At 44.4% G+C, this 13,558-nt stretch overlaps 1 protein-coding gene across 11 annotated transcripts in view; it reads right to left on the bottom strand.

The window, feature by feature from the left end:
• NFX1 (nuclear transcription factor, X-box binding 1) overlaps nt 1–5,067 on the bottom strand; it is a 105,506-nt gene extending 100,439 nt beyond the window's left edge. For 10 of the 11 annotated variants that reach the window (XR_012332235.1, XR_012332233.1, XR_012332231.1 and 7 more), the window contains exons 1-2: nt 4,932–5,065; nt 343–1,341 (exon numbers count right to left, since the gene is read on the bottom strand). Coding sequence is in view for 6 of the 11 variants with exons in the window: in XM_073805651.1 (XP_073661752.1) it covers nt 343–1,341; nt 4,932–4,956 (1,024 nt within the window). In the remaining 5 variants the exon portion in view is untranslated. Of the gene's footprint in view, nt 1–342; nt 1,342–4,931 lie in introns of all 11 variants that reach the window. The other variant, XM_073805653.1, reaches the window with a different exon arrangement.
• Between the last annotated feature and the right edge of the window lie 8,491 nt (nt 5,068–13,558).

Here is a 13,558-nt window from a genome sequence, read left to right on the forward strand (position 1 = left end):
ACCACCCCCTACTTGTGCTTTCAGAATTCAAAACAAATCTTGTAACCAAACATCTATACCACCCATACCTGCACTTTTTAAATTCCTTATTTGTTAAGAAAAACGTTCCTTACCTGTATTTGCTTATGATATATAAAAACTAAGTAAGTGGTTACCTATTGGGGAGGGGGGCAGGTGGTGGCAGGACTCAAGGAGATGATGAACAAGGAGAGAAAGAGACTTTAACTATGTACGTTTTTATATTTTCTGGTTTCTAAATTGTATGAATGTATTACCTATTCAGAAATTTAAAAAAAAAAAAAGAGAGAGAGAAAACATTTCCACCCATTCAGATAGGTTTACCTGTATGTGTTTCCACATTCTTTAGCATGTGGTTCTGTTTGCCTCGGGGGAAAGATGCTACCTGAGGATCCTGCCTCCTTACAGCACATTTCTCTGGGTCAACCCTTCTGGAAGACTTGCTGGCAACTGCCAAGTTCCCATTGTCACAGGCAGATTTTGCTGGTCTTTCATTGAGATTTTCCTTTGGAACAGAGGCCATGTTGCTTCTGGATCCTGCGTTTGTTTGCCGTTGGCCCTCCTGTTTTGGTGGATTCCTGCCTGGTCGTGGCCTGGCCCCCTCCACTTCCCAGGGAGGCCTCTTCTGTGGGTATCTTCTCTGCTCGCTGCGCCTGGCCCCATACCCATCCGCTACTCCTTTTCTAGAGGATGCTTCTGAAGAATCAGGGTGGATAACCCCCACAGGTTTGGTGTTTTCAGGTCCCGCCTCCTCAGGTTTGGGAGTCATTCTGTGACCCCACTCACTTTTGAGTTTCCCCTTGACTTTTGGTCCTCTACCATAGCTGTATACAAATTGGGTTGCCTTTTTGGGTTTTGCTCCCCTGGGATCTGCACCGACAATTTCCTTCTCATTCTCAGAAGGGCTGTGCTCTCTGAGGTTTGTCCCACTCTCTGACTTGGCCACACTTTCTAAGCCAGCTGCATCTGAGGTCTGGTCAGTGAGACCCTGTGTTCTCTTGACTCTGATATGCTGCTTTTCACTCCTCAATTTCTGCCAAGGTTGATTTGGAAGGCCATGGTTCTTGAGTGATTTATTAGTAGCAGAGGATTGGAAAGAAGTCTGTTGACTCTTAGGTTTGCTTCCTGAAAGATAACTGTGATGAACAGCAGAGATGTCATCATAAGGGACTTGCCTGGAAAGGTGACAGGGAGGTGGTGAACTATAATTTCTTCTACCAATTTTATTAGAATCTAGTCTCCTTTGACCCCCACAGTTTAGACCAGAATTTTTTCTCTCCTGAGGAATGAACTCAGCAGCGTCCGTATTCAATTTAAAAGTACCTAGGACATAAGAAACAGACATGCAGGTAAAGAAATTAATTGGTCACTCATGAAGCCTGAAGACTGTAAGCCATATCTAAAAGTTACTTTCCTAGGGACTTTGTATAAAACAGTCTCTATACGAGGTCTATGTTTCCTGTGAAGGTGGTAGGTTCAAGGTGCTTGTGGAAGACTGACCATCTCATAACCAGCAGCCTCACCAACAGCTACTGCTGAATTGCTAAGGAAAACTGCTCACCTGGGCTACCGGGTATTATTTATAAACGTGTTTATCTTTATCGACAAATGTGAGGTCAGCAAACAGTTCGGGGTGAGACACCAATCAGCAGGTTCAATGTGGTATTTCAAAACTCTAAGATAGCATTAAGTAAACAGGCTTTGGAGTCAGCCAAAATCAGTTTAAAGTCTGGCCCTCCAACTTATAGAATGAGCTTAGGGATACCACCTGATTGCTTTTAGCCTTAGTTTCCTCATACATGACAAAAGCTGATAATACTATTCCAAAGGGTCATTGTGGAATTTAAGTAAGACTTCACACAGACAGTACTTAGCAGGATCAGTACATCTCATCTCTTCTCCCCAGGAATATATTTTAGGTTTTCCATACATAATCTCTGTAATATGGTCCAGAATTCCAGAGTCTCAAAAATTAAGCACATGCCCCTTCAACCTACTCATTTTTACCCCCTAACATGCTTCTTTATAGTCAACTCAGTCTCTGAAGTCCAAAGATGAAATGATTTGCCTAAGGATACAAAACCAGTTAGTAGCAAAGTCAGAACTATGTGTAGCATACAGAATATTCTATGAATCAACAGGGCCTGGAATTTGCGTTTAAATCCCTGCCCATCACTTGTGTCTTTATGCGAGTTACTTAATCTCAATAATGGAATAGTAAAGAGTTGCTACTTCAAAGAGTTGCTATGAAGATTAAAGCAAGGTTAGTAACATGTATAAAGTGGTTAAAATAGTGCTTTATTATTGCCGTTAGGACTACAAACTATCTGAAACACAGACTTGACCACAGATGGGTGCAGTGCACAGCCTATGGGGTTTCAGGTTTAATAATAAGCCCTAACATTTATTAGGTACTTAACATGTGTCAGGCACTATTCTAAGCACTTTGCATATGTTAACTCATTTAATCTTTACATTCCTGATGAGAAAGTTGAGACACTGTAGAGAGTAAGTAACCTGCCCAAGGCCACAGGGGTATTCCAAAGCAGATTCAGGATTCCACCCCAAGCTATGTGACCCTAGAGATCACACTCTTATACTACGCTCCAATGTGAGAGGTTGGGTGGCCCATACTACAGAAACATATACTTAAGAACTGAGCGAGATCATAAAGGTCACAGGGTAACCTCTCTCTCAATCCAGGATTTGTCCTGAAAGCTTTCAATGGGCAGAATTCTGGGGGTAGGGTGGAGGGCTTTACAAAACGGCAAGAGGATTAGACAAATTCAGAAGGTGGCAGAGAAGCTGTTCCAGAAATATAAGAGATAACTTAGAGGGGTGAATGGGTAGATTAGACCAAGTGGGTATTGTGTAGTTTTCTTCTGCTTGAAGAAGCAAGGCTGTAAAAGGGGCAGAAAAACATCAGTAAAGTTGTCCAGAATAGCCTGGTAAAGGATGGGAAGAGGGTGTTTTCATGTTAAGCAGCAAAGAGTTGATGCAACTTGAGAATCTAGACGGGCAGCACCTATTCATATAAAGTATGTGTTCCACCAGACATGAGGCAGTGGGCAAAGCCCTCTGAAAGATCCTTAAGAGACATAAGGAAGGGGGAAAGGGCACAGGAAACTGAACACAAAGATCTGAGACACCTTTATTTTTTCACTATTTTGAGCAGTTGTAAGTTACTCAACAAATAGGATGTCTCATCCCCAAGGCTTGGCTATAGTGCAAGTGGTACCCAAGATAAGATCAAGATAAAATAAGATAAGATCCAAGGTAATACCATGGTAGGTGACCAACGGGTGGGTGGAGCAGAGTAAGGGAAAATCCAACTGTAGATTATAGAGTCCAGAGACAAAGTTGGCACTGGAGAGTCTGCCCATGGGCAGGAAGATACCCCTTGGACTGGGCTGGTGTTCCAGGACAACAGCAGGTAAGAGAATTAAACCTTGAGTGGGGATGGAGGTGTGGGTTAGAGATGATGCTGAAAGAACATGGAATAGGAACTAAGGCAAAAACAAACTAAGGCACAGGAGACAGACTGGGGAGGTCTTTGGACTAGGAGACTTTGCCTCAGTAGGTGGGGCAGAGGAGACTTTGCCTCAGTAGGTGGGGCAGAGGTTGTAACCTGGGGCACAACACCATAGCCCCAAACTATGACTCACAACTAGCCCCACTCAATTCTGCTTCAAACACTGAATGGTGTAGAAATGGGCCAGAAGTAAGCCTAACGATAGGAAGACCAACGGATCCAATTTAGAGGATTTGGGGAAAAAATGGGTGGGAGAAGAACAAAACACCAGCCTAACAAGGTCCCTACACTCCAAGATGAATTGATACCTAAATCAGGACTAGGGTACACCAACGCAGTGTGTTATCCAACTTTTCTGACCAAGACCCACAGTAGTAAATACATTTTACCTGCCACCAAGTACACAAATACATATATACTCTTCTCGGTGCCCCAACAGCTGGTAGGTAGCAGAACGAAGACTCAAATTAATGACTGTTCACAAACCTCATGCTGCACACTGCTGCCCTGTTTTTCAGGAAGAGTGGGTCATGAAATCAAATCATGCAGTGGGTTGGGACAAGTGTTTTTTCAAACGAAATATGTAGTAGAGTGCATTGCATATAGGAAGGAAAACCACTGCTTCTTGAAATTTTTGGTTCGCTTTTATATTTATGTCTGTGTGCACTGAGATCACCATGTAAAATATTCCTTTCCGGTCACTGTCCAAAGAGTTGGGAAAACAAAGATCTAAGGTACCCCGAAGGAAGTGGAAATGGATGTTTTATTAACAGCCAAATGAGGCTGTCTCTGCACACAAAGGCAACTCCGGGAGGAGAAGTAAGCTAACAATTGTGTAACAGGTACAGCAGCGGCGGGAACCTTCACTGTAATTTACTTATTTACTCCCAATTCACAGATGAGGAAAACGAGACTTCACACTGAGAGTTCGTGGCAGGCTGACACTGGAAACCACGGGTGCTCGGCTCGCGCACGCGCCGCTGCCCCAGGACGCACGAATACATCTTAAGCGCAGCGAGCAAACCCGCCGTGCGTCGAGAGCCCAACACCGTCACTGGCGGTGACCCGGCCGACGCCCGCCTGTCGGATATCGCTGCCCTAGGAAGGCCGGGCTGAGCCCTGGAGAGGGCGGGACACCCACATCGACTCAGCAGGACAAACCCATTCTCCTTAGAAACCAGATGCCGGGCTTCACTACGCAGTCAAGGATGGTTAAGATCTCGGTTCGCACGACGCGCGTGGCTTGGCCCTTCCGAGCCACTATCTCCAACCCTAATACGCGCCACTCTCGCGATACGAATGGCCGGTGCCCTAGGACTCGTCACTGACTCAATTTCCGCTCCCCGAGAGGGGCCCAGTCCCGCGCGGGCCAGGACAGTACCTGAGACAGGAGGCGCCTCCGCCATCCCGTGCCGCAACACCTAAAGCGAGCCCTGCAGCCCAGCGAGCGCTGTCACCCGGTCACGTGCCTTGGACTTCCGGCGCCGCGACAATATTCGCTTCTGCGCGCCCGGTAGACGGCCACGGAGTTTGCGCGGCCCGAGTCAACTGTGCGGTGCGTCCGTGACGTCAGGCAGGCGCGCCAGGCTCCGGGCTGAAGGAGGTTGCTAGTGGCTGTAGGTGGCTAGGATACCAGGAGGATAGGCGGGCCCGGACTTGCGTAATCAATAGTTGTTTTCCTTTGAGAGTCCCTGTGCGCTCCTGTTTCACCCTCCCACCCAACCAGCTTCACCTGGTTTCTGGAGTCACCTCAGACAGCACCTCCTTACTAGAGTAGTTCAGGCTTAGGATTAAAACAAAAACTAAGTAGTCAAAAGGCGGTCTGGGAAAAAATACCTGCAAAACAAACGATCAAAGGCTAACATATTATAAATCAGTTTAGAAAACGAACACCCATTTATTAAAAATGATAAAGGACTTGAACGAGCAGATGGACACAACGTGAGGGGGGAAAAGTTTGGAGGCACTGATAATTTTTTTTTTTTTGTGCAGTATGCGGCCCTCTCACTGTTGTGGCCTCTCCCATTGCGGAGCACAGGCTCCGGACGCGCAGGCCCAGCGGCCAGGGCTCACGGGCCCAGCCACTCCGCGGCATGTGGGATCCTCCTGGACTGGGACACGAACCCGTGTCCCCTGCATCGGCAGGCGGCCTCTCAACCACTGCGCCACCAGGGAAGCCCGGCACTGATAATTTTTAAAGTGCAAAATGTTTTTGAGCGAATGTGTGGCGTTCTTTTGTTTGTGTGTTTTGTTGTTGCATTACTAACTAGAACACAACGTTTAAGTGTGAAGCACCTGCATTTGTAAAGTAATTCACTGGTCCAGGCTTCCCCCAAAACACAAAATAGAGTCATTCATTCACATACATTCTAATGCCTATTTTTGTCTTAGGCATTGCTCTAAGTGCTGGAGGTTAATGGTGAAAAAGACAAACATGGTCTCTGCCCTCAATGAAGTGCATTGTCTAGTAGGGGAGGTTAAAACTAAGTAATTTATATTTACAAGCTAATAATTTGCTTTATGAAAGAAATAAGTAGGGTAGCAGTGATAGAGACTTACTAGGATCTGCTCTAGAAAAGGTGGCCAGCTTTCTTTGAGTAAAAGGACAGATGAGAAGGGTAAGCTATGTGAAGATTCAGAGGGAATAGCATGTGCAAAAGCTATGGAGGAAGGAAAGCGCTTGAAGTGTTCAAGTCATTGAAATATTTGCTGGACAGCAGTAAGCAAGGAGAGTGGCACAGTATGAAACTGGAGAGGTAGGTAAGGAGATCACGTGGATCACCTGCAGGCCATGCTAATGGATTTTATTCGAAGAGCAACAGGAAGTTAAAAGGTTCTAAGCAAAGAAATGGTATTGTTACCTAACTGAACACGGGTCTGCTCACTCCATGCGAAGCATAGCCAATCTACTGACACCAGGTTTTGGTGAAGAAAAGTACAATGCTTATTGCAGGGCACCAAGCAAAAGAGTGAGAGACAAGCCTCAGATCCACTCCAAATTGGTTTTTAAGTTACGGTTTTTTTCGTTTTGTTTTGTTTTTTAAAGAGGAAGATAAAAGAGGCTGGGATTGATGATCATCTGGTGACATTTCTTAATCATAGTTTCGGGAGTCAGGATGTCTCTGGTTTACAAGTCTCTGGGCTGTGGTCCATGGCTTGGGAGCTCATCTTGTCCTGAGTTTGTAAGTTAATGATCCCTATAATAGCGATTTTAGTACATTAACAATGTTACTGACAACAGCAATTTTCGTCATCTGATTCTGGTTGATTAATGTTCAGTTAGCACAGGATGGAGGTCAGAAGGAACACAAGAAAGGGAATAAAGTCTTGGATAGAGAGATTAATCATAAACTCAGTAAGGGAACTCGGTTTTAGGGGCACTCAGTTTCAGTGTCTGAATTACCCTTAAAGATTTCTCATGCTCCCGGGTGAAGAGTGAATTGTGGGGGAGCAAGAATATAAGTGGGCAGAAAAGTTGCATTTTTGTATTATGTTAGTACTGAAGATGGTGGCCTTGGACTAGAGTGACAGCAAATGTGATGGAGAGGAGAGGGCCGATCTAAGGTATATTTGAGATATAACCATTATCCAGCTTCCAAATGTTTTTTAAACCAAAAGGTGTGATGCAATAATCTCATTGTTCTGTTAATTTGAGTTTCTCTGATTACTGAGTCTGAACACTTCTTAGTGCCCTTTTGAGTTTCTCTTTTTAGATTGCTTATTCACATCCTCTGCCCATTTTTCTGTTGGGGTTGCTCAATTTTTCTTGCTGATGGTTTCTTGTACATTGTAGATATACGACTTGTATATCTTGTCAGTTTTAGACATTTCAGCTGTCTTCTATGATGTCCATTAGTTTTATCCTTCATTGATAAAAGGATTAAACATAAATCCTTAATTTTTTTTTTTTTTTTTTTTTGCGGTACGTGGGCTTCTCACTGTTGTGGCCTCTCCCATTGCGGAGCACAGGCTCCAGACGGGCAGGCTCAGCGGCCATGGCTCACGGGCCCAGCCGCTCCGCGGCATGTGGGATCTTCCCGGACCGGGGCACGAACCCGTGTCCCCTGCATCGGCAGGCAGACTCTCAATCACTGCGCCACCAGGGAAGCCCATAAATCCTTAATTTTGACAGATAAGTTCATCAAACAAAAAACCTTATCATCCCCTTTAGAAATTACCAGTTGTATCAGTCTGAGTCTAGTCAGGAGAGAGGAACCACATAGTAATTTGAACAGGGAAGGTTTTATTTACTTAAAGACATTAACTATAACAAGGGATTAGAGTAATAAGGGACTGACTAGTAAAGAAGTAAAAGAGAACTCTCAAAGAATACAGGATTAGCAATGTAAGGAACAGCCACTTCCTCTAGGGCTGAGATAAAGTGTCCAGTGAAGATCACTCCAGAGCTGAGGTGCAGACTTTGTTAGAGGGGATGCGCCTATGGCTCACTAGATAGGGAAGCTGCTGTGGTGCTGCACTGGTGGAAGTTGCCAGAAATCTACCTTATATGGTGCTGGGGAAAGCCATTCTTGGTGACGAGTCTCACAAGAGGCCGTCTACTACAAACCACTTTTCAGGGGGAGGTGCCAGGAGAAATTTCTGGCTGCTGGCCATCATACACTGAAGAAACCAGGTGCTGAAGCACAGGAACCAGACGCTGGAGAAGCTGCCTACAGCACAGAACCCTGCCCAACCCAAGCACTAGAAACAGGAAAGGAAACCCGTTCCTCCTGCAGTATCTCTCTGTTGCCCTCTACTGACAAAGTTTAATACCTGCCAGCTGGTAAAGGATAAGTATTTAAAGGTCCCAAATCCATTTCACAGAGCAGGCAAAAAGGATAAATTTGGAACTGAAAGTCAATAATCCATAACTGGCATACTAGGGAACCCACTCATTATTTCCAAAACTTGTCAATAAATGGAAGTAAGCAAGCATTTATCCTGCCTTTCCTATACAAACAGTGCTTCACCCAACATAACAAAAGTTATGACAAACAACAAAAGCAGTGCTCAGGTGGGAATTTATAGCTATATATACTTACATTAAAAAAGAAATCCAGGGGCTTCCCTGGTGGCGCAGTAGTTGAGAATCTGCCTGCTAACGCAGGGGACACGGGTTTGAGCCCTGGTCTGGGAGGATCCCACATGCCGCGGAGCAACTAGGCCCGTGAGCCACAACTACTGAGCCTGCGCATCTGGAGCCTGTGCTCCACAACAAGAGAAACTGTGATAGTGAGAGGCCCGCGCACCACGATGAAGAGTAACCCCCGCATGCCACAACTGGAGAAAGCCCTCGCACAGAAACGAAGACCCAACACAGCAAAAATAAATAAATTAATTAATAAACTCCTACCCCCAACATTTAAAAAAAAAGAAATCCAAACAATGGAATATTATTCAGACCTAAATAGAAATGAGCTATCAAGCCATGAAAAACACATGGAGGAAACTTAAATGCAAATACTAAGTGAAAGAAGCCAATGTGAAAAAGCTACATACTGTATGTTCCCAACTATCGTATATAACATTCTGGAAAAGGCAAAACTATGGAGACAGTAAAAAAAAAAAAAAAATCGTGGTTTCCAGGGATTAGAGGGAAGGAAGGGATGAATAGGCAGAGCACAGAGGATGTTTAGGGAAGTGAAACAACTCTGTATGATACAATACTATAATAGTGGGTTCACTGTCAAAACCAATAGAATGTACAACACCAAAAGTAAACTCTAATGTAAACCATGGACTTGGGTGATGACGAGTCAATGCAGGTTCATGAATGGTAACGAATGTCCCACTCTGGAGCAGGACGTCTCTAGTGGGAGAGGCTGTACATGTGTGGGGACAGGGTGTGTATGGGAACTCTCTGTACGTCCTGCTCAATGCTGTTGTGAACCTAAACTGCTCTAAAAATATTTGTTTTGGTTTTAATTTTTTGGCTGCTCCACTCGGCCTGCTGGATTTTGGTTCCCTGACCAGGGATTGAACCCACACCCCCTGAAGTGGAAGCATGGAGTCTTAACCACTGGACCGCCAGAAAAGTCCCCTTAAAAAGATTTATTAATAAAGAAGATAGATCTCAAATCAGTAGCCTAACCTTCTACCTTAAGGAACTAGAAAAAGAAGAGCAAACTAAACCAAAACAAGTAGAAGGAAAGAAATAATAAAAGTCAGAGCAGGAATTAATGAAATAAAAAATAGAAAAACAATAGGAAAAAATCAACAAAAACGAAGTTGATCCATTCACCAAAAACATCAAAGTTGATCAGCTTTTAGCTAGACTGACCAAGAAAAACAAAAAAAGAGAAAAATTCAAATCACTAAAATTAGAAATGAAAGAGGGGACATTACTCCCAACCTTATAAAAATAAAAAAGATCATAGGTAATACTATGAACAAAAGTGTATGCTAGCAAATCAGATCACCTAGATGAAATGGAAAAATTCCTAGAAATACACAAACTATCAAAACGGACTCGGAATTCCCTGGCGGTCCAGTGGTTAGGACTCTGTGCTTCCACTGTAGGAAGCCCAGGTTCAATCCCTGTTCGGCGAACTAAGATCCCACAAACCGTGTTGCGTGGCCAAAATAAATAAATAAATAAATAAAACGGACTCAAGAAGAAATAGAAAATCTGAATAGACCTATAACAAGTAGAGATTGAATTAGTAATTAAAAAAAAAAAAAAAAAAGCTTCCCACAAAGCCAGGCCCAGATGGCTTCACTGGTGAATTCTACCAAATGTTCAAAAAATTGACACCAATCCTTCGAAATTCTTCCAAAAAACAGAGGAGAAAGTAATACTTCCCAACTCATTCTCTGGATGAAAACTCTGCCTTAGGGCAATCATTGCCTATCTCTTCATTGCAGAAATTTATGGCAACAGTCAGACTGCCTGTCCATGAAAACAGGTTCGTACTGATCAGGCACCCTCGGACAGTGGTTCTTAACGTTAGCTACACATAAGAACTACCTGGGGAGGGCCTCCCTGGTGGCGCAGTGGTTGAGAGGCCGCCTGCCGATGCAGGGGACATGGGTTCATGCCCCAGTCTGGGAAGATCCCACATGCCACGGAGCGGCTGGGCCCGTGAGCCATGGCTGCTGAGCCTGCGCGTCCGGAGCCTGTGCTCCGCGATGGGAGAGGCCACAACAGTGAGAGGCCCGCGTACCGCAAAAAAAAAAACAAACCCCTAACTCAAAGACCAAGCTGGAGTGGATCTGAGACTTGTCTCTCACTCCCTTGCTTGGCACCCTGCAATAAACCCTGACTTGGCTGCACACACCCGCTGTCAGTTTGCCTCTCTGTGCCATGGGCACATGAGCCCATTGATCGGTTACTGCTCCAGGGAGGGTAAACTGTATGAGGAGAGGCAGGGAATGACTGTATGGCAGATGCAGGAGAACTAGAACAGGACTCTTACTAGCAAGTGACAGGAACCCAATTCCAACTAGTTTAAGCAGAAAAGGGGGTTTGTTGGCAGAATTCTCAGTTCACAGAACTAAAGGAGGAGTTACAGAGACTTGGAGCACTCTGAGAATCTCAAAGATCAGAAGTCAGGGCTCAGTGCCATGAGGATTCTTTCATTCTGCCTCTTGGCTGCTCTCTCGACTCGATATCTCAAACTTCTCAGACTGATAAAGAGTAAAAAAAAAAAAAAAAAAGGGAAAGCATTTCCCCTTAGAAAATTTGAGGGATGAACTTCAATAGGCACAAATCTGGTTACAAGCCCACTCCCATAGTGGAAAAGTAAAGGTAGGGCTACTCTAATTGGTATTTTTCCAATAATCACACATTTGGAATTGGGGAGGCAGTTCTCTAAATGAAAGAGAATGCTGTTCTGAAAAGACTAAGCAATAAACCATTACAGAGAGGCAGGGGCCAATAGGCAGCTTTTTAAGCCCTGCTGGAGATGTCAGGGAACCAGGACTTTATGCAAGAAGGGAAAGCAGGTCATTTCTTTGCAAAGGCTATGGGAAGGATGTCCAAGCCAAAGAGAGTTGAAAAGAGAAAAGGAGGGGCTGGATTTGAGAAACACAAAGGGGTTAAAAGCAGGGTTTAATGATTAATTGAATGTGTAGGATGAGGCAAAATGTAGGCATCAAGGACAACTCAAGAGCTTTCTGTTTTGCATGATGGAGGATAATGGTTCCATTAGCTGAGGCAGGGAAAACAGGAGGTTAGGTCTGGGGGAAAGATAATGGTTGTCTTGGCTATTTGAATGTGAAGTGTTTGTGGGCTTCTGGAACATCCAGATTACTCTTAGGCAACGAGTGGATATAAACAGGATTCTGAAACTCAGGGTCAAGACCAGGGATACAAGTATAGACTTAGAAGTCAGCAGTTAAAGCCATGAGAATAGCTGAGATTATTAAATATAAGTGAGCAGAGAAAGAAGTACTGTGGATAAAGGCTGGACTCCTGAGGAACACCAACATTACAGGGTTGGAGAGATGAGAATTTCAGAAAGGAATCTTGGAGGGAATAGTCAGAAGAATAGAAGAACCACGGGATACCATCACAAAAGCCAAGGGAAGAGAGACTGGTAGAATGACTGTTCCCTGGTATCCAGTGTACTAAAGTGGTCTAGCTGGAGCACTAAATATCACCCACTAAAACTGGCAATATATGGGTCACTGATTTAACACTGGCAAGACAAGAAATAAAGCAGGAACGTTGGTTGAGTGTGAAGCTCAGGGTAATGAGCTTAATTTGGATGTTAGATTTTAGGTAGTGGTGGGGCATTTAATTTGGAATACCCAGAACTGAAAAAAAGAGTAAGGAAAGAGGTCTGGGCTAGTTACAGTTATTTTGAGGCATTAGTTCATAGGTAATAGTTAAAATCATGGGTGTGAGTTATCTCAAGGAAAGTATGAAGGGTAAGAAGTTATCCCAGATTGGAACTATAATGGAAGAAATATTAAAAGGGCTGAGTGAGAACTTGTAAGGAAGCAAAGGAAGGTTTCAAGAAGGTAATGATGAATAGTGTAATATTTGCTCCACTGGAAGTCTTCTTCAAGGGTGAGGTTAGTGGGGATGGGAGAGGGTTACATCCATGTCTCATCCTCACCTATAATTAGACAGTGAAGTTTTGAAGACAGGAGCTGTGATTGTTCTTGGTATCCCCTGGGTTGGTATAGAGACTCTACAGGGCTGGTGTTCAATAAATGTTTATTGATCTGCTGACACATGAAAGGCTGGTGCATGTGACACTGTGAGGCAGCCAGTGAGGCTGGCAGAGGGAGGATGGATCATTAAAGACCCTGAAATCTAGCAGGAATTTGGACTTGCTGTAGCACTCCAGGCACTTCCCAAGAAGGGAATAAAGCCCACTTTTTTTTTTTTTTTTTGCCGAGCTGCGCAGCTTGCAGGACCTTAGTTCCCCGACCAGGGATTGAACCCGAGACCATGGCAGTGAAAGTGCCGAGTGCTAACCACTGGACTGCCAGAAAACTCCCAACCCGATTTTTTTTTTTTTTTTTTTTTTGTGGTACTTGGGCCTCTCACCGTTGTGGCCTCTCCCGTTGCGGAGCATAGGCTCCGGACGCGCAGGCTCAGCGGCCATGGCTCACAGGCCCAGCCGCTCCGCGGCATGTGGGATCTTCCCGGACCAGGGCACGAACCCGTGTCCCCTGCATCGGCAGGCGGACTCTCAACCACTGCGCCACCAGGGAAGCCCAACCCCTGATTTTTAATTGTTAATAACCCCTCATATGAGACGTGGCAGTTAACAAAGTACTCAAGACAATCAATTATTCCTCACAAAAGCTTGTGAGAGAAGCATGATTTTACTAGTAAGGAAATAAAAATTTAGAGGTGTGAGTGGGCTACTTAGTAGTTATTAGATGCAGACCCAGGGCCCAAGCCTGGATTGCTCCTTGCTCTTTCCACTATACCACAATGCTGCCAGTTAAATTCGATTTCTGTAGTGGAGTTTTTAGGCTGAGTTGACATTAAAATTATATTAAATTTGGTTTCTGTAGTGGAAGTTTCAGGCTGAGGTAATACTATTAAAA

The sequence above is a fragment of the Tursiops truncatus genome, chromosome 6, assembly GCF_011762595.2.
Source record: "Tursiops truncatus isolate mTurTru1 chromosome 6, mTurTru1.mat.Y, whole genome shotgun sequence".
Lineage (NCBI taxonomy): Eukaryota > Metazoa > Chordata > Mammalia > Artiodactyla > Delphinidae > Tursiops > Tursiops truncatus.